Below are 25189 nucleotides of genomic sequence, written 5' to 3'. Positions count from 1 at the left end.
CTGGTACATACATGATCAATGATAAATAGATAAGCATACACTCTTCTTAATCTTACATAAAGAGCAATTAGAGAAGTTTACATTCTACAACTATAGGATAACCAGTTATGTTATCTTTGATAAATATAGTATTTTTTAAAAATCCAATCAAATGACGTCATGATAAATCACTCAATTAATTGATTGGACATGTGAAACATGTGAAAATATTATTTTCATCAGAGGCAGCATTAATGGTTATTTTATAGGATTAAAACTCCTACTATAGTTTATTTTGTTTTATCTGCAAAAAAATACATATGTATCTATAATTATCGTCGATCGTCCTAGTATAATAATAGGCCTTTAAATTCAAAATCTTTATGATTGGGGAGGGACGAGTCTATCTGTACTTGAATGCTGTGCAGTTTTGGTTCATAGAAATGTCACCATAGAAAATTATGTAGACAGAAGCTGTTAACATCTGTCTGGTGTTATATAATCTTTTCATATAGAGTGATGTGCATGTCTATTCTATAAATAGCACTAATTTATATCATGGCTGTTGTACAGTTTTGTACATTAGTGTGCCAAATATACATGGTTAAAAGTGTATAAAATAAAAATTGCATCTATATATTATTCTATACTGTTTTAGAACATAAAACAAGTTCATTAGAGCCTGTCTAACAGTACTTATATACTTATGATTCGAAAATATTTGTTAATACACATCTAGTGTACATTACATAAAAGAAAAACAAATGCATTACTAGAGGAATATGCATTAAATATCTAAGTAAAAATGGAATGTTTAATTGTGGGAACAACAAAATGATCATCTACTGTTTTAAAGTTATTTATTGAAATTATTTTTAAAATGTCTTCCTGTATATATGCCAATAGTTTGATCTTGAAAGTAGTGTATACAAATAATGTAATTAAATCTATTTCGATTTGAATGATTTTGTTTGTTGAACTTTACCCTTATATATGAATAATGGATGATATATTAAATTGCATGAAGTCTGTGTCTTTTTTATTTGTGTACTAATTCACTTCAATACTTTTCATTTTCAACATAAGACCATTTATTAATAGCTATTTTATTATATATTTATATATAAGGCAATAAGAAATGCTTTGATGATCCTACGATAACAAGAAATATTTCTTACAAAAGACGTCGATCATCTGACAATAACTACCGTCTACATGCATCTCAATATTTATCAGCAAATGTTTTCCTAGACTCTCTTTTCCCAGATGTGCTTTGGGGTGTGCGCATGCCCAGTCTGAGTTTCCAAATACCAATTTTTTTTCAGCCGTAGTAAACTATAAGCTACCGCATGGTAACCGTTTACTAATGCTTTCGTTCTCTTTAATATAACTGCCTAAAGGAGCGGCGCGAAAAAGAAAAAAAAAATCAATTTAAAAAAAGAGGAAGTATTTATTAGTACCAATGATATTATATAGCCGGCTTATTCAATCTTACTGATACTGTACTTTCAATGCGCTCTTCTTGAGAAGACTCATTGATCGCTTGTGCTTAAAAACTTTATTGGTGGCGCTGTTTCAATAACAACTTCTTGTTCACACACACATCATGTCCGAAAAGTCGGGTACAAACCCTTTTTTGGCGTTGGTTAAAGAGGAGGAAAACTTACAAAGAAGCTCTGACTTGTCTGTTAAATCAAACATAAACGAAAGAAGCAAGGACGAAGACGATCCAACTAATGAAAATGTCGAATATAGTACTGCAATCCGTGATTCTCCTTACAAAAGCCTAGGCCCATCAAAATCAGGTAGTACGGGGGCTCACGGGCGGACTGAAACGTCTGGGTTGAATCCTTTCCTTGCTGTCGACCCCGGCCTAGAGCTTACAGAAGACGATAGTGCCCAAGTTACAGCTGCATCTGCACAGCAAAAAGCAGAAGAATCAAAAGAGGTTGAATTATCGTTTGGTCCACAATTGCCCAAAGTAAATTGTAAAGAGAAAATTGTAAGTAAAAAATAAATTATTAAATATTATTATTGAGTCCTACTACTAGTAGGCCTAGGCCTACTAGCTAGGCTAGTCCGGGTGTGTCGAAAGCGAAGACCTCGAAAGCGAAGATCGAAGACCGAAGACCTCGAAAGCGAAGACCCTGCGAAATGGTAGTGTGCACAAAATCCAACCAAAATCATACACAATCGTGATAACACCTTGAATTTACAGATTCTAAAAAAAGATTTCGGTTTTAATTGTTATGTTATCAACAATCATGACTTTATCTATGAACAAGCTCACGCGTTTTCGCCAATGGAGTTAATGTGATATGGTTTTACGAACAAACACATCGCGCTATTTGCAAGGCGACGGACGCACAATAAGGACATCGCACAGAGAATTGAATGCAATGCTTACAATTTAAACCCATAGCCAATTGTTTATAAGTATAGAAATAAACTACATAAAAGTAAATTGTAATAAGTAAAGGATGGCGGTAGGCTTTTTTAGGCTTATTTTAGAGCCTATATAAATGTGTTTTTTCTATAATATTTGCCTATTGTTTATTATCTAAATTTGTGAATAAATACAATAAGATATTCATTTTCCTGTATTGTATTTAAACTTTTACATTTTCCCCATTGTATACTATTGCTGTTTTACTTAATCGCCAGTTTAAACAATGTTTTCTAATGTATTCATAAATAGACAAATAATGTATCAGTATCAGAATATTCAGTGTGGTTGGTGAACGACGCGCAACATAAGAAAATACTCATCTATCTATTTTGCATCCCCTCGCGATCAAGAGCATCATTGTGATGAACGTAAAGCAGAAACGGTGTTGAACACGTCTGTCCCCACTTGTGATGGCACGCAAGGTTATTTCATTACGGCGCACTTTGCGTCGATACGTTGCGTCGATCTGAAAACCAATTTCAGCTCTTAAAATATTTCCCGGGCCGATCATCAGTTCGTCCCAATAGCTTACCGTGAACTAACGGAACTTTATTTTATAAATCAAAAATAATACTTTATTGAAATTATGATTTGACAAAAGGCTAATAGGCCTATGTAAAACGAACAATAGGCATCACATTCTGAAAATTGTGCTCGTTTGTTAACCAGTTATAGTAATAGTATATAATTCTGTTAGATTTGTTTGTGTAATGTCAATTCTATATTTAAATGGTCATTACACAACCGGTGACCTGTTTCTTCAATTTTGTTAAATTTATACAGTATTTTCTTTTGTTAATGGAGACTCATGGCAGGGATATGCAAACATTTAGAAGCGGGACGTCGACAATCTGTTGAAAATTGGGAGACTGTTTCGTCTCATCCACAAGCCATCTGAGATAGAAGGTTGGGGGTTAGTAAAGCCCGATAACAATTCACCATCACTTAGATTTTTATAGAGAGTATCTCTTTTTGTATTCACCACGGGCAATGCTTGAAAACAAAAGTCAGTTTCTTTTTATTTTCATTCATTCATTCAAAGTAACATTTATTTTCTTCAAAATAAAACAGTCAACAAAATGGTGTAAAGAAAGGTAATATGATTGAAGAAGGCATGACCAAAAAAGCAAAAAGCTTGTGACAGACATGCCTAAACAAAGATTAGATAAAAACAACACGAAAAAAGAAAATAAATAAATAAATAAATTTAAAAAATAAAGAAATAACAATATAAAAATTTACATAACATGGGTTAAACTAAAATAACAAACAAAAAAAACAATTTTGGTATAAATAAAGAATTGATTCGTCTTCTTACTTTGATGATGACGACAATTGTGGTTGGCGGAACTGGAACTTCATTAAACATGTCTTTTCTTTTTTTTAACACCCGTTTTAATATCGTCACTAATCACATTTCAACCGTAACAAAATCGGCAACTTGTAATTTTGGAGCGAATATTTTTTATTTCAATCTTTTTTTTGAATGGCTTTATTTGTCTTTGTGAACGTTGACATTAAATGTTATTACTAATTATGGAAGCCGTGAAACAGGAAAAGATCGATTTATAACCAAAATTTGCAGAACGCTGATTCCTATTGTTCGTTCTTTTTAGCTTTTTGTCATAATTTGGCCCGGGAAATATTATAAAGAGCTGGAATTAGTTTCCAGATCGACGCAAAGTGCGCATTAAGAACAAACTTGCGTGTCATGACGTGTTCAACACCGTTTCTGCTTTACGTTCATCATAACGATTCTCGATCGTAAGAAAAGATGCTGTATAGGCTACAATGGGGAAAATGTAAAAATTTAAAAACTACACAGAATAACTAAAGGAAAATAAATATTTTATTGTATTTATTCATACATTTAGACAATATGCAAATATAATAGATAATATATATCAACATATTTAAATGCAAAAAAAAGGATATTCACGCGTAAGCCTAACATTTTTAAAAACAAGTGTAAAATCTATGATACGGACACTTTTTATATAGGCTCTAAAATTAGCCTAAATAGGGCTACAATTTACTTACTGTAGTTTATTTCTATACTTTTCCATACAGTTTGAGTCGAGAAACATAGTTTTGTATTGTATTTTTTGCTACACAAATTTAAAAATCTGTAGCAAGAAGGTTGTTTTGTATAGCTTTTTGCTATGCGAAACTTTTCCCTGAGTTGGCTATGGTTTTAAATTGTAAGCATTGCATTCAATTCAATGCTCTGTACGATGTCCTTCTTGTGCGTCCGTCGCCTTGCAAATAGCGCGATGTGTTTGTTCGTAAAACCATATCACATATTAACTCCATTGGCGAAAACACGTAAGCTTGTTCATAGATAAAGTCATGTTTTTAACGATTAAAATCGAAATATTTTTTTAGAATCTGTAAATTCAAGGTGTTATCATCGATTTTGTGTGATTTTGGTCGGATTTTGTGTACACTACCATTTCGTAGGGTCTTCGCTTTCGAGGTCTTCGGTCTTCGATCTTCGCTTTCGAGGTCTTCGCTTTCGACACACCCGCTATTAGTCCAGTCATTTTGACTTTTAACTTGGAACTAAATTGCAACAGCATTTTTTTCACCGCAATGCATTTCTTTGCATTTTGACATATTTTGACTTGTAGACGACCTACTTGAATGTTTTAAATTTGCAGAGTGGGCATTGGCCCATATGGGCTTTCACTTGTAAAAGGGTACAATGATGTAGGACTGGTTAATTTGCATATTAATTTGCATATGTTTAAATAGCTGCCAAATACGTACATAAATCCTATCTGCTGGTTTTATGAATATAGACTACATTTTTTCATACCTTTTTAATTAGAAAGAATTGTATGACTTCTTGGTAGAGGTGATCCAAGCATGTTCAGAATGTTTATGAATGGATATTTGGTGAAATAGGAATCTGTGTAAAAAGCTGAATAAAAGTCTTTTCCCAAGTTTGTATCTCGTTTAAAGTTATGCATAGAGTTATCAAAATAATCATTGTTCAATAAAGTCACGTTGGTATTTATTTGTTTCTTATTGTAAGCCATTTGCTCTTTAAACATTTTGCGCACTAATAGCGTCAATCAATTTTCACGTAAGTCTGGTGGCTCGGAATTCCTGCAGCTCATTCCTCTGCAGTCTGTATACACATCACTACAGAAGAGACCGTGTCGACATTCATCAGTTCAGATGGTGCTGGGGATTTATCAGTCTGCTTAGGTAGATATTTACCATCTACAATAAGCCAACCCCATTTCTCTTGCTTCATATTTCTGTTTGGTCTTTTCCATTGCATTATTTGAAAATACATACGGAGGCTGTGATAAACAGCAGCTGCAGAGGTTGGTGGCAATGTTTGGGGCTCCACATGTGAAGTTCACTTGGAGATTTTTTCACAAACTGTGAAGTGCACTGTAACGCCTACAATTTGCTGTTTTCTGAACGTGGGTTGCATCTTTAATTGTTGGATCATCGCTATATCCATCAAACACAATGGCAGCTCGGCCATATTTCTGTGTCACATATCCAACGTATAGCTGGCTCACACTCTTAAAGGTAGACCCTCAAGGCCATACCTCGAGAACATACTGGAGCTCTTCACTGGGTTTATGTTGCTCTTCTGACATAGCTTTACAAATGGTATCAGCTAGGACTGCCTTCTTTGGTTGCAGTGGGAGATGAATCAAACAATGCAGGAGGATACAGAGTTCATAATGGAACAGAGATGGCACACCTTAGTAGCTACCTCGAATAGTAATAAGTCGCTGGGGATCAACCATAACAGATTTACCCAATACCTTTACAGTTGGCTGTGATGCTAGTGTGACTGCTTGGTCAGCCTTTCGGAATTTGAAATCTTCTACAGATTTTCCAACCATCGATGAAATAATATTTTCCCCAATTTCTCTTGATCTTTCAACATTGACTCCTTCTTGCGCTGCCATGCCATTAGCTATATTAAACAGTGAGTTATTCTCAACAAAAGGACTTCTTTCTGTCAGGTAGGTGATAAGCTGATATGTATCTCTTACATCTGTTGTGCTGGTCACTAGTTTCATATGACACATCACTTTACTTCTGCATAGCTTCATTAGTGCTTGCACATGCTGGCATTGACACAACCCACACTAGTCGCTGATTTTCTGACATTCCTTTTCCTCTTGTGAGCCCACCAACAGTTGGATCTCCCTTCTCTGTGCATTCACCATCTATTTCTATTGTTGTCACTTGGGCATTGTGAAAGATTCCTTGACGATTGTCCAGGGTAAGGCCCGTGATGCTGAAGCATTTGCATCATACCTGACCATGCTGGTCTAGGGGTCAATACATGAGGGCACCAGTGACAAAAATATGCAAAACTAGAGGTTACTCCAAACCTCCGCCTACTGTAAAATAAATTCCCCTACATAAAATGTCCCCGGAAAAAATATATATATGTTTTTATTAGTTCTAAGTGTAAATAGGCTAACTGCACATTAAAAAGTTGTAGATGAGAGTTTGGAGCCTCTCACAGTTCAGATCGCTGGTTCAAGTACCGCTGATTTTTTTTTGATTTTGTTATTTTGTGGACCTTGATCTTTGACCCTGACACTTCAAAATTTAACCACAATTATATGATCAGTCATTGATCATTGTGGCTAAGTTTGGTAAGAATCGGATAAAAACTGTGGTCTCTAGGCAGTAAAATTGTTTTATTAGTTGTGACCTTGACCTGTGACCTTGACCTATGACCTTCTTCCTCAAATTCGTACTCGTCCAAGCTTTTGGGGCATAGATCATTGTGGCCAAATTTGGTGAGAATTGGATAAAAACTGTAGCCTCCAGGCAATGGTATGAACAAATTTAGTCTACAGTATATTCATAAAACCAGCAGAATAGAATTATGTACGTATTTGACAGCTATTTAAAAATATGTAAATTAATATGCAAATTAACCAGTCCTTAATCATTGTACCCTTTTTCAAATGAAAGCCCATGGGCCAATGCCCTACTCTGCAACTTTAAAGCATTTAAATAGGTCATCTACAAGTCAAAATATGCCAAAATATTGAATTTTGGCGGCCATTTTGGATTTATGCAAATTAAACGTCTTTCCCCTATTCAGATTTGTTGGGATTTTAGTATGGTGTTCTGGGGACCTCAAAGAAATGTATTGCGGTGAAAAAAAATTCTGTTGCAATTTGTTTCAAGTTTGGCTAAATTTTTGGCTAAAATGACTGGACTACTAGCTACTAGCCAGGAGGATTTCGATCCAAGTCGGCCCTAAACCGTCTCGGCGAAAGTCAAGTCGGCCTCAAGTCAACTCGGCCCCAAGTCAACTCGGCCTCAAATCAACTCAGCCTCAAGTCAACTCGGCATCACGTCAACTCGGCCTCACGTCAACTCGGCCAAAAAATAATCGGTCAACTCGGCCCTGTTAAAGTATTGAATGCAAAAGGTGCAAAGGAAGGGGATTGATAAAATAATATTTCTTCACATTTTTTTACCTATGAATAATTCTGACTTTTAATAAATATTAATATTTAGACAATAATACATTTAGCAAAAAAAAATAAGAAGGATTTCACCATCTTTCCTTTATTTACGTTTAATAAAATTAACAAACAATTGATTAATAAGCTAGCATTTGTACTATTATTAATGATTACAATATGAACATTTGGAAAATAAATAGGAACACATTGTAGACCCAATAATGATGATGCACGTACGTGGGCGTGTATGTTCGTTCGTGCATCAAAATTCAATAAATGTCCGATATGCGAGGACATTTATTAGGTGTAATAAGATTGTTTGGTTGAATCATTGAGGTATTAAATAATGTTAACTCCATGGTTGAATCACGCATAGATTTCTTCAGTGTATGCATTTGATTAGGCGACAACATCTGAAACCAATTCGTAGCTGAGCATTTGACAGCTATTTCGATATCTACAACTGCTACGTGTTTTCCCTTTTTTAAAAACGCAAATCATGGACAAAAACGATATGTACGATCATTTTTCTATGGCCAATGGTGGAACGTAGGCCTACGTCTTCGATTTACTAAAATGTGGTACCTGCACATATTTTGTAACACGCGTGTACTTCTATTCATATCGGCAATGCGATCATTTTTTTGATATGAGTATTTTTCTTATTTTTTTTTAAAGAGTGGATAGTAATAATCATAATAATATTAAGCACTTTTTGCGTTCCATACTTTATTGTGGCCGAGTTGACCGATTAGTTTTTGGCCGAGCTGACGTGAGGCCGAGTTGACTTGAGGCCGAGTTGACTTGAGGCCAAGTTGACTTGGGGCCAACTTGACGTGGGGCCGACTTGACTTTGGCCGAGACGGTTTGGGGCCGACTTGACCTGCACCCGCCAGGAGGGCAGAACAAGGGAGGTGGGGGTGTTATATTTACTACACTTAGTTTGGATATGGTCACAGCAATCACTAGTACTAGTAATCCACTTTTAGTACTTAGTAGAAAGACTCTTAATTAAAGTCATGGGTATGATGATTATAAAGTTAATATTTTTCAATTTCAGGTTATTTGTTTTGATCTATCATCAGAAGTTGACAATGTTCCATTTGTTGGTCGAGATGGGTAAGCTTAAAAAGTTTACCTCTCTGAAATAGAAATATGTGTTAAGGTTTGAATTTCCACTGGAATGAAATTGAAGATTGTACAGTAGAATATTTAAACATTCATTTTAATGTAGTCTGTATAGATTAGTCATTTTACCTATCATTTTAAATCAATAATAATTTAAAAATTTTTTTTTTTATTCCAGAACACAATTTAATAGTTCATCACTAATACAAAATGTGTTACATATTTTTATTCAAACAAAGAACGCAATCAATGCTAACCACGAATTTGCGTTGGTTGTACTTCAAGAGAAAGCTATATGGGTAAGATTATTTTAAATTATATATAAAAAAGAATTATGAAGTTCAATTTGAGGACATTTTATTTTCAACATTGACTTTTTTTTGACAACATTTCAATGTTGTAATAATAATGTTTTTATTTTCATGTTTGGATTTTAGTAGTACTGAAATGTAAAATAGAAAGTAGTGCTACCAGCTTTTTATTAGTATAAGGTATATTTCGTGCCTAGTAGCTTACCTAGATAAACCAACACTACGGATTGGTAGTGTTGGTTCATCCAGGTAAGCTGCACTCATAGACTACCAACCCCACTGTTGGTGCGTGTAATTTATCTTATGAAAGAAGAAGCTACAGTAAAGATTACTTTCATGAATACCGTTTTAGAATAGTCCTGGATTAAATCCCAGAGATAATCCAGGACTATAATGTTAATCCCCTTTCATGAATACTGGCCTATCTGTTTAATTTATTTATCTGAGATGATTGCTTGACAGATAATCTTTATTGTTTCTTTTTGCTATTTCAGTATCAAGATTTTACGAATGACTGCAGTGAGTTCATAGATGACCTGTATGACCTTAATGCAGAGAAGCAAGACTGTGAAGAGTTTGACATGTCATCACTGTTTGAAACATTGTATGTTTTTAGTATTAATGAATCAGATTTGTTAAACCCACTCTCTTTGCACCTCCTCCGGCACCATTTTTAGTAATTTTACCAGAAACTTTCCAATTCATAGTGCATTCTGAAAACTAGACTTTTTGGAAAACCAGAAATATTGGGTCAATTATACCCAGTTTGGATTTTACACTATATTGTACGAGAAAATATGCTTCTCAAGCTATTTGAGCTATCCTCTTTTTATTTCTCAATTTAATCTCGATAACATAAATTTAATATTGTGATTAAAATGATTTTCCAAATAACAATCAAAGTCCGTTAAAATTAGTTTTAATTTGATTAATAATACAATTATTGTCTCCTTGAAAATATACCCATTTTAATATAAATCCAAAGGCAAATTACGGAATAAATGACAATGCCATATGTATCAGTGTCTAGATCTCAATGGAGATACAAAATAGAAAAAGCAAATAGCTAAATAAAAACATTCAGACAAATTTGCAGAGCTTTTGGGCAACACTAGCCCTTCATCAGTGCAACATTTTAATATATATAAATTATTTTACAGGCATGAGAATGTAACGTTACCCACAGTGGAAAATGAACTCCTCCCACCTCCATACATAGTGAGAACAATAATGATTTATGGTCGTTCAAAATGTATACCTACATTTGGTGCTAATAAAGAGGTGAGTTGGTTTTACTGTATATCAACATCCCCATTAAATTGTTATATCTATCATTAGGAATCTTTTGATTTGTGACGACTTACGACCCTTACCAATGTCATGTTAATTCATTGTGCATATGCAGGGATATTGAGACGTGTTCCCTCGATTTCCACCTCAACATAACATTTATTGCCTTGACTTATGTAGATCATCGCTAATCGAAAGCTACCTAGTAACTAGTTGGTCAGGTGCATTTATTTATTTCAACAATAATCTATGCATTGTGTGCATGCAGGGACATTCCTCACTCGCTTACCCAATTCCTAAACACAGTTTTTCCAGATTCTAGGTCCAGACCATGACCAACGACATAATGCGTAGGCCATTTCAAGTTGAACGCTCCTTTACTATAATGTAATACTGTACCAGCAGCTTAATGGAAAATAATTTGTTGAATGTTTTAAAATCATTAGATATGTCAGTATTTCTTGAAATCTCCGTACTTTTTTATGGATGTGTTTTATATCCATGAAGCGCCAGCAGAAGAAAATAAATGTAAGGTAAGTAAAGCTATTCTGCTGATAGTATCGTCACAAGTTAGGCTTGTTTACCATCATTTCCACTTTTAGTCTATATGCACTGGATTTATAAAGTGCTTGTACTGTTGTGAAACCTCCAAGCACTGTACATATTATTACCCCGGTAATTTTTGGATCAAACACGTATGGAAACATACTCCCATAATGCAGCTAGTATCAGTGCAAACTTGTGTCTTGACCTTACCAGGTACCTATTTGTACACCTGGATGTAGAGAGGCAAATCTAAGTAAAGTGTCTTGCCTACGGATAGATACAAGCAATGCTTCGAATGTTGGATTCAAACCCAAGATCTCAAGATCAGAAAACCTGGTCCTTTTTGTAATTGTAGTTACAAAACTCAAAGATCTTTTACTTTAACAGGAAGTTTATGATGTCTTTCTTGATATGGACGAGATGAACCGCGCTTACATCAATGAGGTTGGTAAGAACATCACACAGCTACATGATAAAATGGCAATGTTCTTAGCTCATCCATTACAGAGACCATACCAACAACACTGCCAATACACTGTGAAAGATACACCAGAGGAACTCTGACCAAGAGACACCAGAGGAACTCTGGTAAGATGGTAATTACTAGATTTATATACTGTATATCCATAACCCAGAAACGGCAAATCTGAATAATCCAACGCGTTTAATTTGTCTTTTTTCGCAAATTACAGTCCTGTGTTGTACATTTCTTAACATTATATATTATTATGTACTGAATTTTGCTTTATGTTATTTGTATTTTCTAATCATATTTATATTAGTTATTAACCTTTTTATTTTGTTGTTTTTGCAGACAATTTTACGAATTATCCACTGACAAGCAGAAAATGCATATTGGAACATCTAGTGTGTTGTGATTAAATGCATTCAGAACAATGACTGAAAATGAAACTATGTTTGATCCAAGAAACTTTTGTCAGATTGATTAGCAACACTCAATGTCTTGTAAGGGTAGAATATTGTATTCTGAAAGGACTACATTGTATACAAGGGAATATTTGAATAATTTCTGTAATATGAGTGTACTGACAACTGTTGAATACCAAAGTGGATACTCTCATTAGAGAAATGGAATATATTTGGTTTCACTGGCTAAAATAGTGTTGAGATATCGTTTCCTTCTTTTGTTCATTCTTATCCTTAATACAGTGCTGGTACATAGCATAAATACTTTTGTCTGAGGCAGTTTTAACCAATAGTATAATGTGATATGAGGATGATTTTATACTCTTATTATGTTTACAGAACTGTACTGTAGTCAGTTCTTTAAACATAATTAGTTTGATTTAATTCTGTTTTTTTCATCTGATTTTATGTTTGTAAATATTGTAAAACCACCATTGTCTGGGAAGTGCCAGAACAGTATAATAATATTTTATTTATGAATAGAGAAATGTATATACAGTATGGAAGGAGACATATTGTATTTCATCAACACTCCATTTATTCATTTGTAAATAAATAAACATAATACAAAACATAGAATTATGACTCTTTTCTTATTACAATTTGTGTTGTCTCGACTGATATTGTAAAATGATATTGATGGCATGCTCCAGTTTGGCACTTTCCTATTAATGCTGTTGAACTTAGATTTATTGGCTAAATTAGTATTAATATAATGGCTTATAATTTGTGGCAAACCCAGACGAGAAATTACTAGTATAAAATGGTCCACTGGACAATTTTGTGTATTTTTCACTGAAATATTTCTATAAAAATAATAAAAGTAAATAGTCATTCATTTGTATTTTAAATTCATATCCTGAACTGTACAGTTGAACATTTTTATTGAAATTGCATCCAATATTATATATATTAAAGCTTGACCAGTACTGTGTCCAAATGAATTGGGAAAAAAAACACAGAGTTGATAAATTACATTTAACAAAATAATATACCATACTGTTAATGCATTACAAAATCACTATGCACTGTTCTAACAATTTATATTCATAATCGGTGTACTATAATCATTTTCTAATAATTGTGTATAAAAATGTTAATGTGTCCACATCAATTGGAAATTTCAGTTTCTCTTTATTTCATTAAAGTAAGCAACAAACACTGAGTTGATAAAACCTAAATAAATCGCATTTAACAAAAAAATACCGTTCTGTAAATTACAAAATCACAAATTAATATTCAATATCTATTATTCAAAAAGTGTTTCAAAAAATGTACATATGAACCAGAGACTTACTGAAGATAGTTGTTTTGTTGCTTTTAAAGATCATAATATTATTATAATAATATATTATTCATTATGATTGTATAAATTGTTAACATATTAGTTCAAAAACAGCAATCCATAACTAAAAGTTTTTATTTAAATTAATTAAAATGGTAACTGCACAAAATGTATAGAAATTCCAATTCTAAATAGAACTTCATTGAAAATAATTTAAGGCGAGCTTGGTGATCACTCACCTAACACACTATACTAAACTGCCCTTGAGAAGTGCGATTTAAACACACTTAAATTTGGTAAACTTCTACACACCAGCATACAAACAGCACACCTATACCACCACTGAATGTATTGAGAAGTGCAATTTTTAGCATGCCTACAATTTTCAAAGACAAGGCCTGCAATTAAATCATTACTAAAAACATACTCACTGCATAAACAAATACAAAATGTTTTGTTTTAAATATGCATCATGTATTATAATCTAACCATATACAATAGTATGTATACAGTACAAAAGATGTGGCTACTTATTAAAAATGATTGATATACTTTCCTTCCTTAAACTTTCAATTAATTAGATTTAGCTTTATTTATGAAATGTTATGGTTCAAATTTTGGCAATTTATGTTATGGTTTCTTTTCTGCATAAAAATGACTCCATATTTGGGCATAATTAATCACAAGTGGCTTGAAATAAAAAAAACGGACGGCATATTCATTTCACTCAAATCTATAATTTGTTCATTCTCCTTTTGACTTCCTCGGTTTCTTTTGAACTTCAGCTTTATTTGCGTACTCTGATCTCCCAAACATCGATGGCTTTGTGTAGTCCTCAATGAAGTTGAATGGATCGTTTATGTCAAAGAACAACACACCAATTTTGAAACTCATTGTAGACAAGGAGATAAACATCATGAGAACGTTGTATTCTATTGGTATGTAGCCAAGCTTCTGCAGTACTAAAAGTGTACTACCAATCACAGATGCCTTCAGTGTGCTAAAAACAAATCAATTATTAAATATTTTGTAATTTCTGATTTTTAAAGGAAATAAATGTAAATAGAACATATGCGATATTTGATGAAAACTGACCACCCTCTTGCATATAAAAAATAGAATAAAAACAATATTTTACTATTAAGCATCAACATATCAGCTTGAAACATGTTTTAATTATCTTAATCTAATTATATACATTTATTAACTTGTTTGAAATATAGTGTAGCACATATATACATCATATGTACAGCGTTTGTAAAGTCAATGTATTTAATCATAGAGATATTATAGTATCTATAATATCTCTATGATTTAATACATTGAAGTCTAAAATAAACAAAATTAACTAATTTTTAGTTAGTAATTGTTTGTAAGGATCAAATTTGTAGATTACTTACAATGATGGAGTGATAAGCTCATTCGTACTGGGATTCCACGTTCCACGTAACAGCCTTTCAAAATTCTTCATCAAGCTACTGCCATTAGCTGAATGTAAATTTAAAAAAGTTAAATTTAGTATATTTGGTTGGCGAATAACCCCTTGTTATTGTCACGATCTTTCCACAAATTTTTTTCACAGCGTATCTCTAATTCTGGCCAACATACAGTAAGATTGTATAACTTTGTCATAAGATTTACCTGTAGCTGTAGATAGAATTCGTTATATGACTTTAGAGTCGCGTAGCGTAAGTTACGTATGATTTTATGAATTTCGCGTATTTAACATAGGTCGAAAACAATATAACAATTTAAATTGAAACTTAGTGAAAATTTATCTAAAATTATCTGTGGAATATAAATGGCATGTTTCACGGAAAGTTACATGCGCACACGCATTTTAAATTTTACAATGCGAAAAATCAATTTCTAATCAACTTTCTACGCGTTTCATGTCATTTTAAGCATTTCCAAGCGCGCACACATTTTTTATGTGCAAGATGCGCACGTAGCGCTAAATACATCTTTTTTTGTGTGAATTATGTTTTTACAGCCTTTTCTAGTAATTTTAACAAATTTTAAACAATTTAGACTTCAATTCACGTCATACGAGCACTTCAAATTGGATAATTCACACCCGTGTTTGATAAAAAAATTCATCAAGATTATGCCTTTTTTTAAACTGTCATAGTTTCTAAACTAAATAGTGTTCTGTTCTGGAAGTTGATGAGTTGTAGATATCGGATCATGAATCAATATGGCTAACCGGACATTGTGACATCATCGTATGGCCACTCGAATATAAAATATAGGATTTTTGTCTATTTCGTCATAGGTCGTCACATGTAATAGAGTGCATCTCCACTTACACCCGTATTCCATTTCCCTCAGATTTTAATATTGTTTAGGTCAATCAATTATCTTTCGCATGATTTGCCATTTTAAAAAATGTTGATGATGTCCTCATGTGCAAAAGCCTGAATAACTTGGGTCACATAATTTCATCGTTTCAATAAATTGCTCAGATTGTAGTCTACTCATGATTAAAACGCTGTTGAATTGTAGATACGAATTTTGCGCATCGGATTTTGTTAAATTATAAAAGTCGTGTTTTCATATTTTGAGTCATGTTCATGAAATTTAAAAGAGCGCTTCCATATTCTACGTATCCAAATTTCTTCAACACATTGATATGTTGTTGCACTCTAATGCTTGTCAACATGAGATTGTATAAGTTGGTCAGAAGATTGACCTCTAACTGTAGATGTGCAAGAAACTTCATTTGGTTGCATTTTTCCCACGTGCTTGTGTGCACAGCTCGTACAAAGCGTAGAAAAATGTTTTTTTGCAATTGATTTTTGTTTTTCATACCACCTGTAGTAGATTTCATTCATTTTAATGAACTTTAATGCAATATAACAACGCATGTGCACGTTAAACTTTAATATTAGTGTGTCTTCGGGTAAAAATGAACACATTCTCTAATGGGGCTGTACATGTAGGTAATTTAATGCAAATTTGTGCAAAAATATACCTATTTTTAATCAGTTATATCTCCTCAGGATGGCAGGTTACCCTATTTTTTTTAATGTATTATGGAAGCTGATGAGTTGTCGATATCAATTCATGTAAATTTGTACCTACCAGATGTGACGTCACTATAATGGCCACTCTAATTTTTAAAATTTCTTTTTTTCTCTTTTGTACTAGTTAATCCAAGTTAATAGAGCGCATTGCGCTTATGCTTAACCAATTTTGCCCAAATGCTTATCCTATTTTGCCCAAGATTTAAATATGTTCTTTCTCAATCAATTCTCTTTAACATGCGTTAAAAAAATTAAATTTTTATTACGTCATCATATTAAAAAAATTAGAATAATGTGACTTTATTTAATTTCGTCTATACAGTATATTTCAATCTGTTATAGCTCCTCAGAATAAAAAGTGAAGTGCATGATTAAAACTTATTATGGAAGCTGTTGAATTGTAGATATGAATTCATAAACATTTTGTCTATATGATGTCAAGACGTCATCATATGGCCAGTTGAATTTAAAATGTCAAATTTTCATCTCTTTCGTAAAAATTCACCGCATTTAAACTAGCGTACATCTCGCTATTTCGTGTCTAAATTACTTTAAATTAAAAAAAGCAAGATATAAGAGACAGGATTCAAACGTCATATAAATCATATTTATGACACCGAAAATATCTTTTGACAGTTATTTCCACAGTGGGATTGTGAAAATAATTTTTTTTTTTTTAATTAGTATCTCAGGGATGTCACCAGCTTTTTGGAGTGCCGGTCGCTAAAATAACGACAAACCCCCCCGGGGGGTTTGTCGTTATTTTAGCGAAACATAAAGAACTATGAAAATAAATAACAAATTGCGTCAGGTCTAGGCCTAACCTTGTACCACCGGGGAGTCGCCGTTATTATTCGCGAAAACAAAAAAACGCTTACGAAATGAATAGCAATAGATCGCGTCAGGCTTAGGCCTAGCCTTGTAGACACTACGACCACTAGGCCTAGCCAAGGCTTAGATAGATGCCCCAAAATCTGAATTCCACAAAAACAGGCGCTTCCTTATTTAGGCCTAATCCCTAATCAAATACTGTAGATAAATTATTAGCCTAGACCTTACTACTTGTTGCTCGATATAATGTTCGTGTTCTTTTGCGCGAGAGTTTTTTAGCGTATTCGCGAATTCCGGATTTTTTGTTTCACAACTGTGCGGCAAGCATGTAGTGCATGGCCGGCAAGAACAGACACGTGTTTATGGGTTAACTGAAGTTCAGCAACCTGAAGTTATCCCAGGGACATGTAATTATTGTACCATGCTCGGCGAACGAACTTGCCCGGTCTCACTGAACCATGCGCATGTTTTTTTATTTTTTTTAATAGTTCGTAGAGTACAAAAATGTAAAACTAGTAACATAATATAATTAAAGCAGGGTGACAAAACATTCAGCAATTAAAAATGATTTTGTTTAGGTCCATGTAGTTGTACAATTTTAATTACTGCGTACTTGTTTGTATTTTTAATCTGTGCAAAATAAAACGCTTGAATGGTCGCTATGTGAACTTTAAACTTGTACACTGTGCTGTGTAGCACGTTGTTCGCCATGACTCACAAGCTGTAACAATGAATACCAGGGCAGGGTAGGCCTGGTATTGTGTTACAAATAAAGTAACGTACGTAACCACGGAAACATTTGCTGTAGTCTTTTGTCTTATCTATATGAGGCTAGCTTGTCTGTTATTAACGATGTGCTAGGTAAAATGTTTTAGTACGAATTTTAGTTAGGCCTAGGCCTAATATAAATATCGTAATGATTAATAAATAATAGTGGTGGTCGGCAGCCTGTAAATCCTGGTCGGAAATGTTGAGTGCTGGTCGGGGCCGACCAGCGCCGACCAGCGTGGTGACATCCCTGGTATCTAGAATTTTAATAATATCCCTTTCACACACACATGGGCTCACACCATACAAAATGCCAATAGACGTCCTGATGTGTGTTAACTCTTTTTTGGTCAATGTGAAAGGGGCATTATTCTGACAGTGCAGTTACTGAGCAAGTGAGTGGTCGAGTGGTTAAAACAGTGGAACCACAACCATAACTTTGGCAAGGGTTTGAGGCTCACTCGCTCCATGGTTCTGGTTGTAGAACAAGTCTTCTCAGATAAGGACTATAAACCGTAGGTTCAGTGTACACATCTAGCTCATGTGCACTTAAAAAAATTAAGAGGTTAACCAGTATAAATAAATAATAAATAAAATACCTTTAGCAGCACCAACCATAATCATGATGAATACAGCATCAGGGTACAAAACCTCTGACTGTGCAATACCCATAGAAATCTTACGAGCCCTAGCTAACTCCTTTAGGGATATGATCACCAACTTGCCTGGTGTTGTTATGATCATTTTGTAGAAGAAATCACCAGGCGAGTAGAACACAAGGTACCTTCAAATAAATGTATATTAATGATTAAAAAAAACAAGGCAGAGTCTTCAAAAATCTATCATAAAAGTTAATTAATTAATATTAATCAAATGTTGGTCACATTTGCAGCTAGAAGCACACACAAAACACTGTGGCACATACTTTATTTGAGAATAGTATGATTTAGTAATATTTCAGAAATAAAATGACTTTTCAAGTCTATAATCATTCATCATTAGTTGTGCTATAAATTACATTAAAATTAATCTTTTCTCTCTTATTTGTTGAATTTGTTTAGTCAATTGAATTGATACTGTATATAATTCAAATCATTACAATCAATAATAAACTTTAAAAATTAACAACATAATTTAACAAAGGATTTAGCATAAAAAAACACAAATTTAGTAACTAAATATACACAATTTTGAATCCTAAATTAAGTTGATAACATCTGAAAATAAAAAAGAGCTATACCAAACAATGGTAGCTGTGATAACTGCCTGAGTGTTAGCAAATGGTTGCATAAGAGGTGCTCCAAGTAGAAGATTGGTTAGAATACCACCAGCAAAGCATGTCAGCATACTACACATGTAGCACACAAGAGGGTTGCTTTTTGGGAAAGATGATCCTAGACAAAAAGAAATAATTTTTACATTTCCCAAGGCAAAGATGCTTTTAAATATAATTATTATTATAAAATATGACGATCTCTGCTGGGCAATGGGTAGTGAAAATTGAAAATTTCGAGCACCTCGTTCTACAACATTTTTTATACAATTCTTTTAACATTTTATTAAGTCTAAATTATTATTATTATACTGATTTCTGGGAAAGACAAAATTTTAGCAATTCTACAACATATTCAATAACAATAATTCAATTCAGTAGTTTAAACCCCACAAATGGAATTCATTTAATTATACAATATATTATAATTAGAAATAAATACCGATTTGAGATTTTTTCACAATAAAAATTAATTTATGCTTAAATTTAAATTTTAAATGTTTCTCTATACTATGCTTGTTCTAAAGGGGTTAAAAAAAATAATTATTAATCAGGGGCAGATCCAGGGTGTGTACACTACACTTGACAATTATAAACTACTTTTTGATGTCTATTTATGACAGACTATTAATATTACGTAAATGCTACCCATCCTGAATCGGTTCATATGTTAGTTAGCATACTCACCATGTCCAATATCTTCTCTGGTCACTAAAACCATTAACATGAAATGAGCTATATCCAACACAGGAAACAGAGGGAATGTGGCATATTCATCAGCAGCCTGACTTAAAGATGTATACGGCATGTATTCCATACTAGAAGCTCTATGCCTACAGTATAAAAAAAGATACTTGAATAATAATAATATTTATAACCCACCTGAATGTATTCTTACAATTTGATTGGTAAATTACGCATCACGTGTCACTATCTAACGAAAAAGTGTATCTAATAGGTAATTAATAGCTCCAATGCACGTTCAGCTTTATGAAAACATTTTGAAAATGTTTGCCATGCGATGTTGTTGACTGATTGCGTTTGGAAATCAACGTGTTGTGCGCTCCGTCAAAAACTGTTCTACTTCGTACCTAAAGTTGAAACACTACTGTTTTAATGTCCTAGCTTCCCGGCCTAGCATTCGTCAATGATTTATGATGTTATCCATCATAAATCATTGACGAATGAATAAAATTAGGGGTGTTATAAACAAAGAATGAATGTTTATTATTCATTGAATGATAGAAGAGATTATTTCATTTGGTGAAAAATTGACTGCCCTATTTTTTAGAGCAGTCCATTTTTTAACTGAAATATTCTCACAATCCAACTCATAAACATTCATTACTTGTATAATATACAGTAAGTAACACTGAGTATTGTTTCATTTGTATTGGAAACTTCATGCTATTAGTAATTTATTATTAATGAGCTTTATTATTAATAATAAACATAAAAAAAAAAATTTATTAAATAAATAATATTAATAATAATAGCCATGCTATAATTTTTCTACTGAACTGAAGAATACTGTTCCATATATTACAAAAGGTACCACCATAAATAAGGCCTATTTTTCTTTAAATTGTTCAAATTGAGCATGATGGTGCAACGAGGTGCAATTTGATGCAAGCAGTGAAGACAATGCCAGGGTTGCCCCAGTTGCCCTGGCAACACCCTTAATTTCATGCTAAATGTTTTTTTCTGTCACTAAATTAAAATTTAGATCCCATGTTATCATATATAACTAGAAAGCCACTCTGAGAGTGCATACCTCCGCCTACTGTAAAATTCTCCTACATAAGATTTCTCCAGTAAAAAAAAAAATATATATATATTTGTGTGTGTCTTAATGCTGTTTGTGATTTAGGATAATTTCACTACAAGCATGTGTATGCGAGTTTGGTGTAATGGTTATGTAACAAGCCTTTCAATTTACAATAGCTTCAGTTTACTAACAATAGAACAGCAACGCAAAAATCAAACGAGTGAATTTGAAAAGAAATAGGTTTTTTAAACTACTCGCATCAAAAAACGTGCATATGAAATTAATTTATGTTTCAAAATTACAAATCAAAAATTATAACTCTTGCCTCTTGTACAAAAAAGAAGTTTTTTGGACAAGTAGTTCTCGAGAAAATGCAATTTCAGTTTACTTGTTACTTTAAGACTGCTCGCCGGCTTTTTAAAAATTCTGTCCTTTCTTTTAACACTAGCAGGTTTAAAAAGTATACTAAAAAGTGGTCCAGAGAGACCATGGTCCCAAAATTTAATGGAATGGTCCTTGACCACATATCTATCTGTATATTCATTTTGGTAAAGATCTTGTAATTACTTTTTGAGTAATCCTGCTAACAAACAAACAAATGAAAGCACTCAGAAACTGAGTGAAGTACTTGGCAAAATATATCCACTGACTCGGAGCATGTTGAAAGATACATTTTTTTGCTTTAGGTATTAGCTTTACATGGTTAAAATCCTGCTGGGGTTAATAATTTGTTTAAATAATTTTTTGATACAAACAATTCTGGCATTGCATCAAACGACCTTTCTAAAATCAAGATTGACCAGGATTTGCGGCGCCTCTGCCTTAACCCATGCAGTAAGCTTAACCGCTTGACCAGTCGACTAATGTTTTCGTCCATATAAAAGAATATGTCCATGTTAAAAGAAGACAGAATGCGTGCTATCTAATATATCGTACGGAAGATAAGCTTTTGTGACATGACCAATTTATCAATTTACCTGAAAATCAATAGGCATGTTCTGTAAGTATATACCTATGTACAGAATGAAATAAGGAAGGACACACGGTGGTACTAACAAAAAAAATTATCAACTAACAATAGTTTAATTTAAATAACGATAGAACAGCAACGCCAAAAACAAACGGGTGAATTTGAAAAGAAACAAAAAAATCAAATTAAATCAAGTTTTGTTTTAAAATTACAAATCACAAATTATAACCCTTGCCTCTTGTCCAAAAATGAGGTTTTTTGGACAAGTAGTTCTCGAGAAAATGCAATTTCAGTTTACGTGTTACTTTAAGACTGCTCACCAGCTTTTGAAAATTGTCTCTTATCTTTTAACACTAGCCGGTCTGAAAATAATATCATTTTTGTTATTTGTGAAGTTATTAATAAACCAATTTTGTTGATTTTCAATAGGCATGGTCTGAACGTATATACCTATCTACACCCAAAAATTCAGAACGATAACTTGAAAACTGTAGGCGCTATCGTGCTAACAAACAAACATACATACAAACAAAGTAAATACTATACTTGGCAAAATTCTTTTTTGCCAAGTAACAAACACACGGTACCGATTACATATACCTCCTTGGCGGAGGTAAATAACCTAACGTTACAGAAGTCCAGTTTTGGAAGAGGCTATTATGTAAATTGACAGACTACAGCGTAATATTAAGCATTACAATACTGCGCACAATTTACCGCCGGCTGTCTTTTGCATATTTTTTGTGTAGATATATATTTCTGAATGCTCAGTCTAATAAATTTCTGACTGTTTGGACTGCTTGTGTGTGTCATGAGAAGGTACGACAGGGCCACTAGTCTAGTCTGCTTTGTCCATAAATTATTGCGTTTTGCCAGAGATTTCTCATCATTTAAGTATTTCCGTAGTACCCTATTTATCTTCATCTTATGTCCGTAATATTGGGCCAAATTTCCGTAGAAATTACAGACGTTCAAAACTTTGAAATAACAGTGTTTTATGTGTTTCTTTTTAAAGATTTTGATCACAGTTTATTTTGTGAAGTGAAGCTGTACAGTTATGATAGTGGATTTATTGAACAAAATAATATAATTTAACGTTTATAGCAGCAGCTTCATATTTTTTGTTTAACTTAAAATTATTAATTGATAATAATAATTAATTTGTATTTTTGATTATAATTGCCAGAATTTATTAGCTTACCAGAAGTACCTTCGTCGGGGACTTCCTCTGACGTTAAATATGTTATCTACGGTCCTGGGCTTGTGGGCAACCCTCTTAAAATAGTTCTGCAACCGTCCCTGAATGCCCTAAATAGAAAAATATTTTTCCGCCATGGATTGGTAATGGTAGTACCTTTTTGCTAGCCTAGCTAGGCCCCTACTACTAGCTAAACCGTACTGCTTTGGCGTATTTGGTGCTTCTTGATTTCTATGCGGCAGACTGCTATGATTGGCGATCGCTTGGGCATCTAGGCCTAGCTGGACTTGAGTACCACTGATATGCGCAATTTGAACGATTTGCGCGATTTAAAACGTGTTTCAAATTGCGCAAGCAACATATTAAATTAATTGCAGATTAATTGCAGATTAATTGTGCAAGGTTTTTCGACAGATTGTGAAGTCATGCTCACCTATATTTGTATACTAATAGTAGGCCTAGGCTATAGTTGATTGCGCAATTTAATATTGCGCAATTTAATATTGCGCAAGAAAATCATTGCGCAATTTGAAATTGCGCAAGAATTCTTTGGGCAATTTCAATTTGAAATTGCTCAAATCGCGCATAACAACTATACTATACTTTACCACCAGCCTACTAATCTATATAGTATTATCATGGAGTAAAGAATATTCTTTACTCCATGGTATTACTGTATAGGCCTAGTAGTAGTAGGCCTAGGTGTTATGCGCGATTTGAACGATTTGCGCAATTTGAAATTGCGCAAAAAAATCCTTGCGCAATTTGAAATTGCGCAAAGAATTCTTGCGCAATTTAAAATTGCGCAAGGATTTTTTTTCGCAATTTCAAATTGCGCAATCAACTTGCGCAATTTCAAATTGCGCAAGAAAATCTTTGCGCAATTTTAAATTGCACTGCACAATTTGTAAATTGCGCAAGATAGTTCTTGCGCAATATGACACCTTTGCACAATTTGAAAACGAACTGTAAATTTTCCCATACATGGCTAGGCTAGGCCTAGGCAGAGGAGTTTAAAATTTAGTATTTTATTATATAAATAAGACCATTTCAATGAAGATAATGTTTAATACTCACTTTTTAAGTTTTTAATATTAGTTTAAGCTAGGCCATGTAACCTAGTCAGTATCAGTAGTCCAGACCCTGGCTAGGCTAGAGTAGTATAGCCGGCCGCCCGCGCCGCGCCCGCTGGTGGAACACCACCGCTTCGTTTTCCTTCGTCGGTTCTTCGACGGTATGCTAACTTATAACAATATTTGCACTACTAAAATAAGGAAATGCAATATTTATCTTTAATTTTGAATCATTCTTAGAAATTACTATAAAAATATGGGTGTGCATGATTTCACAATCTGTCGAAAAACCTTGCGCAATTTGCAGATTACTTGCGCAATTTAATACGTTGCTTGCGCAATTTGAAACACATGTTTCAATTCAAATTGCGCAAGGATTTTTTTTGCGCAATTTCAAATTGCGCAAATCGTTCAAATCGCGCATAACACTAGGTATTATTAATATTATTATAGCCTACTACTAGCTAGCTAGGCCTAGTCAATAAGCTAGTTAGAGGCCTAGCCTTAATTAGAGAGTTTGCAAACAGTTAGTTAGAGACCAAAATGGCTAAATACTAGGGCCTAGGGCAGGTTAGCCTAGGCCTTAACTTTTTTAGGCCTAGCTAGGCCAATACTACTACTAGGCCTACTAGGGCCTCTAATAGGCTAGCTAGCGGCCTCTAGCTAGCGGCATCTAGCTACTAGGCCTAGTCTCTAGAGGCTAGCTAGTAGGCGGGATCGATCCCTATATAGCAGACTAGGCTAGAACAAAAGCTATGAAACATACGCATAATAGTTTGGTTGGTCAAAAAGGCTGGATCTATGTTTGTTTATTTTACAAAATTAAAACTAGCCTAGGCTAGGCCCTATCTTTGATTAAAAACAATTTATTCGATGTATACTACTATTAGAGAGGGCGC

At 33.5% G+C, this 25189-nt stretch overlaps 2 protein-coding genes across 5 annotated transcripts; one reads left to right on the top strand and one right to left on the bottom strand.

Annotated features, from left to right (window-relative positions):
• The first annotated feature begins 1550 nt into the window (after positions 1-1550).
• On the top strand, positions 1551-12645 carry LOC140052145 (BRISC and BRCA1-A complex member 1-like). 2 transcript variants are annotated; one of them, XM_072097572.1, is made up of 8 exons: positions 1551-1981; positions 8957-9015; positions 9203-9323; positions 9830-9939; positions 10496-10616; positions 11072-11158; positions 11559-11767; positions 11986-12645. In XM_072097572.1, exons 1-7 carry the CDS (start codon positions 1586-1588, stop codon positions 11733-11735), a joined length of 1071 nt encoding a protein of 356 aa, XP_071953673.1. In that variant the 5' UTR covers positions 1551-1585; the 3' UTR covers positions 11736-11767; positions 11986-12645. The 2 variants fall into 2 exon arrangements, with proteins under 2 accessions (XP_071953673.1, XP_071953672.1); XM_072097571.1 differs by having other exon boundaries at positions 11559-11759; positions 11986-12643.
• LOC140052146 (trimeric intracellular cation channel type 1B.1-like) lies at positions 12614-25168 on the bottom strand. 3 transcript variants are annotated; one of them, XM_072097575.1, is made up of 8 exons: positions 25057-25168; positions 23221-23327; positions 22340-22381; positions 19969-20114; positions 19249-19402; positions 18608-18792; positions 14784-14871; positions 12614-14383 (listed from the first exon to the last, which is right to left on the bottom strand). In XM_072097575.1, the coding sequence occupies exons 4-8, from the start codon at positions 20096-20098 to the stop codon at positions 14128-14130; spliced, it is 813 nt and encodes a 270-aa protein (XP_071953676.1). In that variant the 5' UTR covers positions 20099-20114; positions 22340-22381; positions 23221-23327; positions 25057-25168; the 3' UTR covers positions 12614-14127. The 3 variants fall into 3 exon arrangements, with proteins under 3 accessions (XP_071953676.1, XP_071953675.1, XP_071953674.1); XM_072097574.1 differs by lacking the exon at positions 22340-22381; XM_072097573.1 differs by lacking the exons at positions 22340-22381; positions 23221-23327.
• Positions 25169-25189: the final 21 nt, after the last annotated feature.

Source organism: Antedon mediterranea, chromosome 6 (assembly GCF_964355755.1).
Source record: "Antedon mediterranea chromosome 6, ecAntMedi1.1, whole genome shotgun sequence".
Classification (NCBI taxonomy): domain Eukaryota; kingdom Metazoa; phylum Echinodermata; class Crinoidea; order Comatulida; family Antedonidae; genus Antedon; species Antedon mediterranea.
Note: the sequence above shows the minus strand (reverse complement) of the source record. Positions and strands in the feature narration are given on the sequence as shown.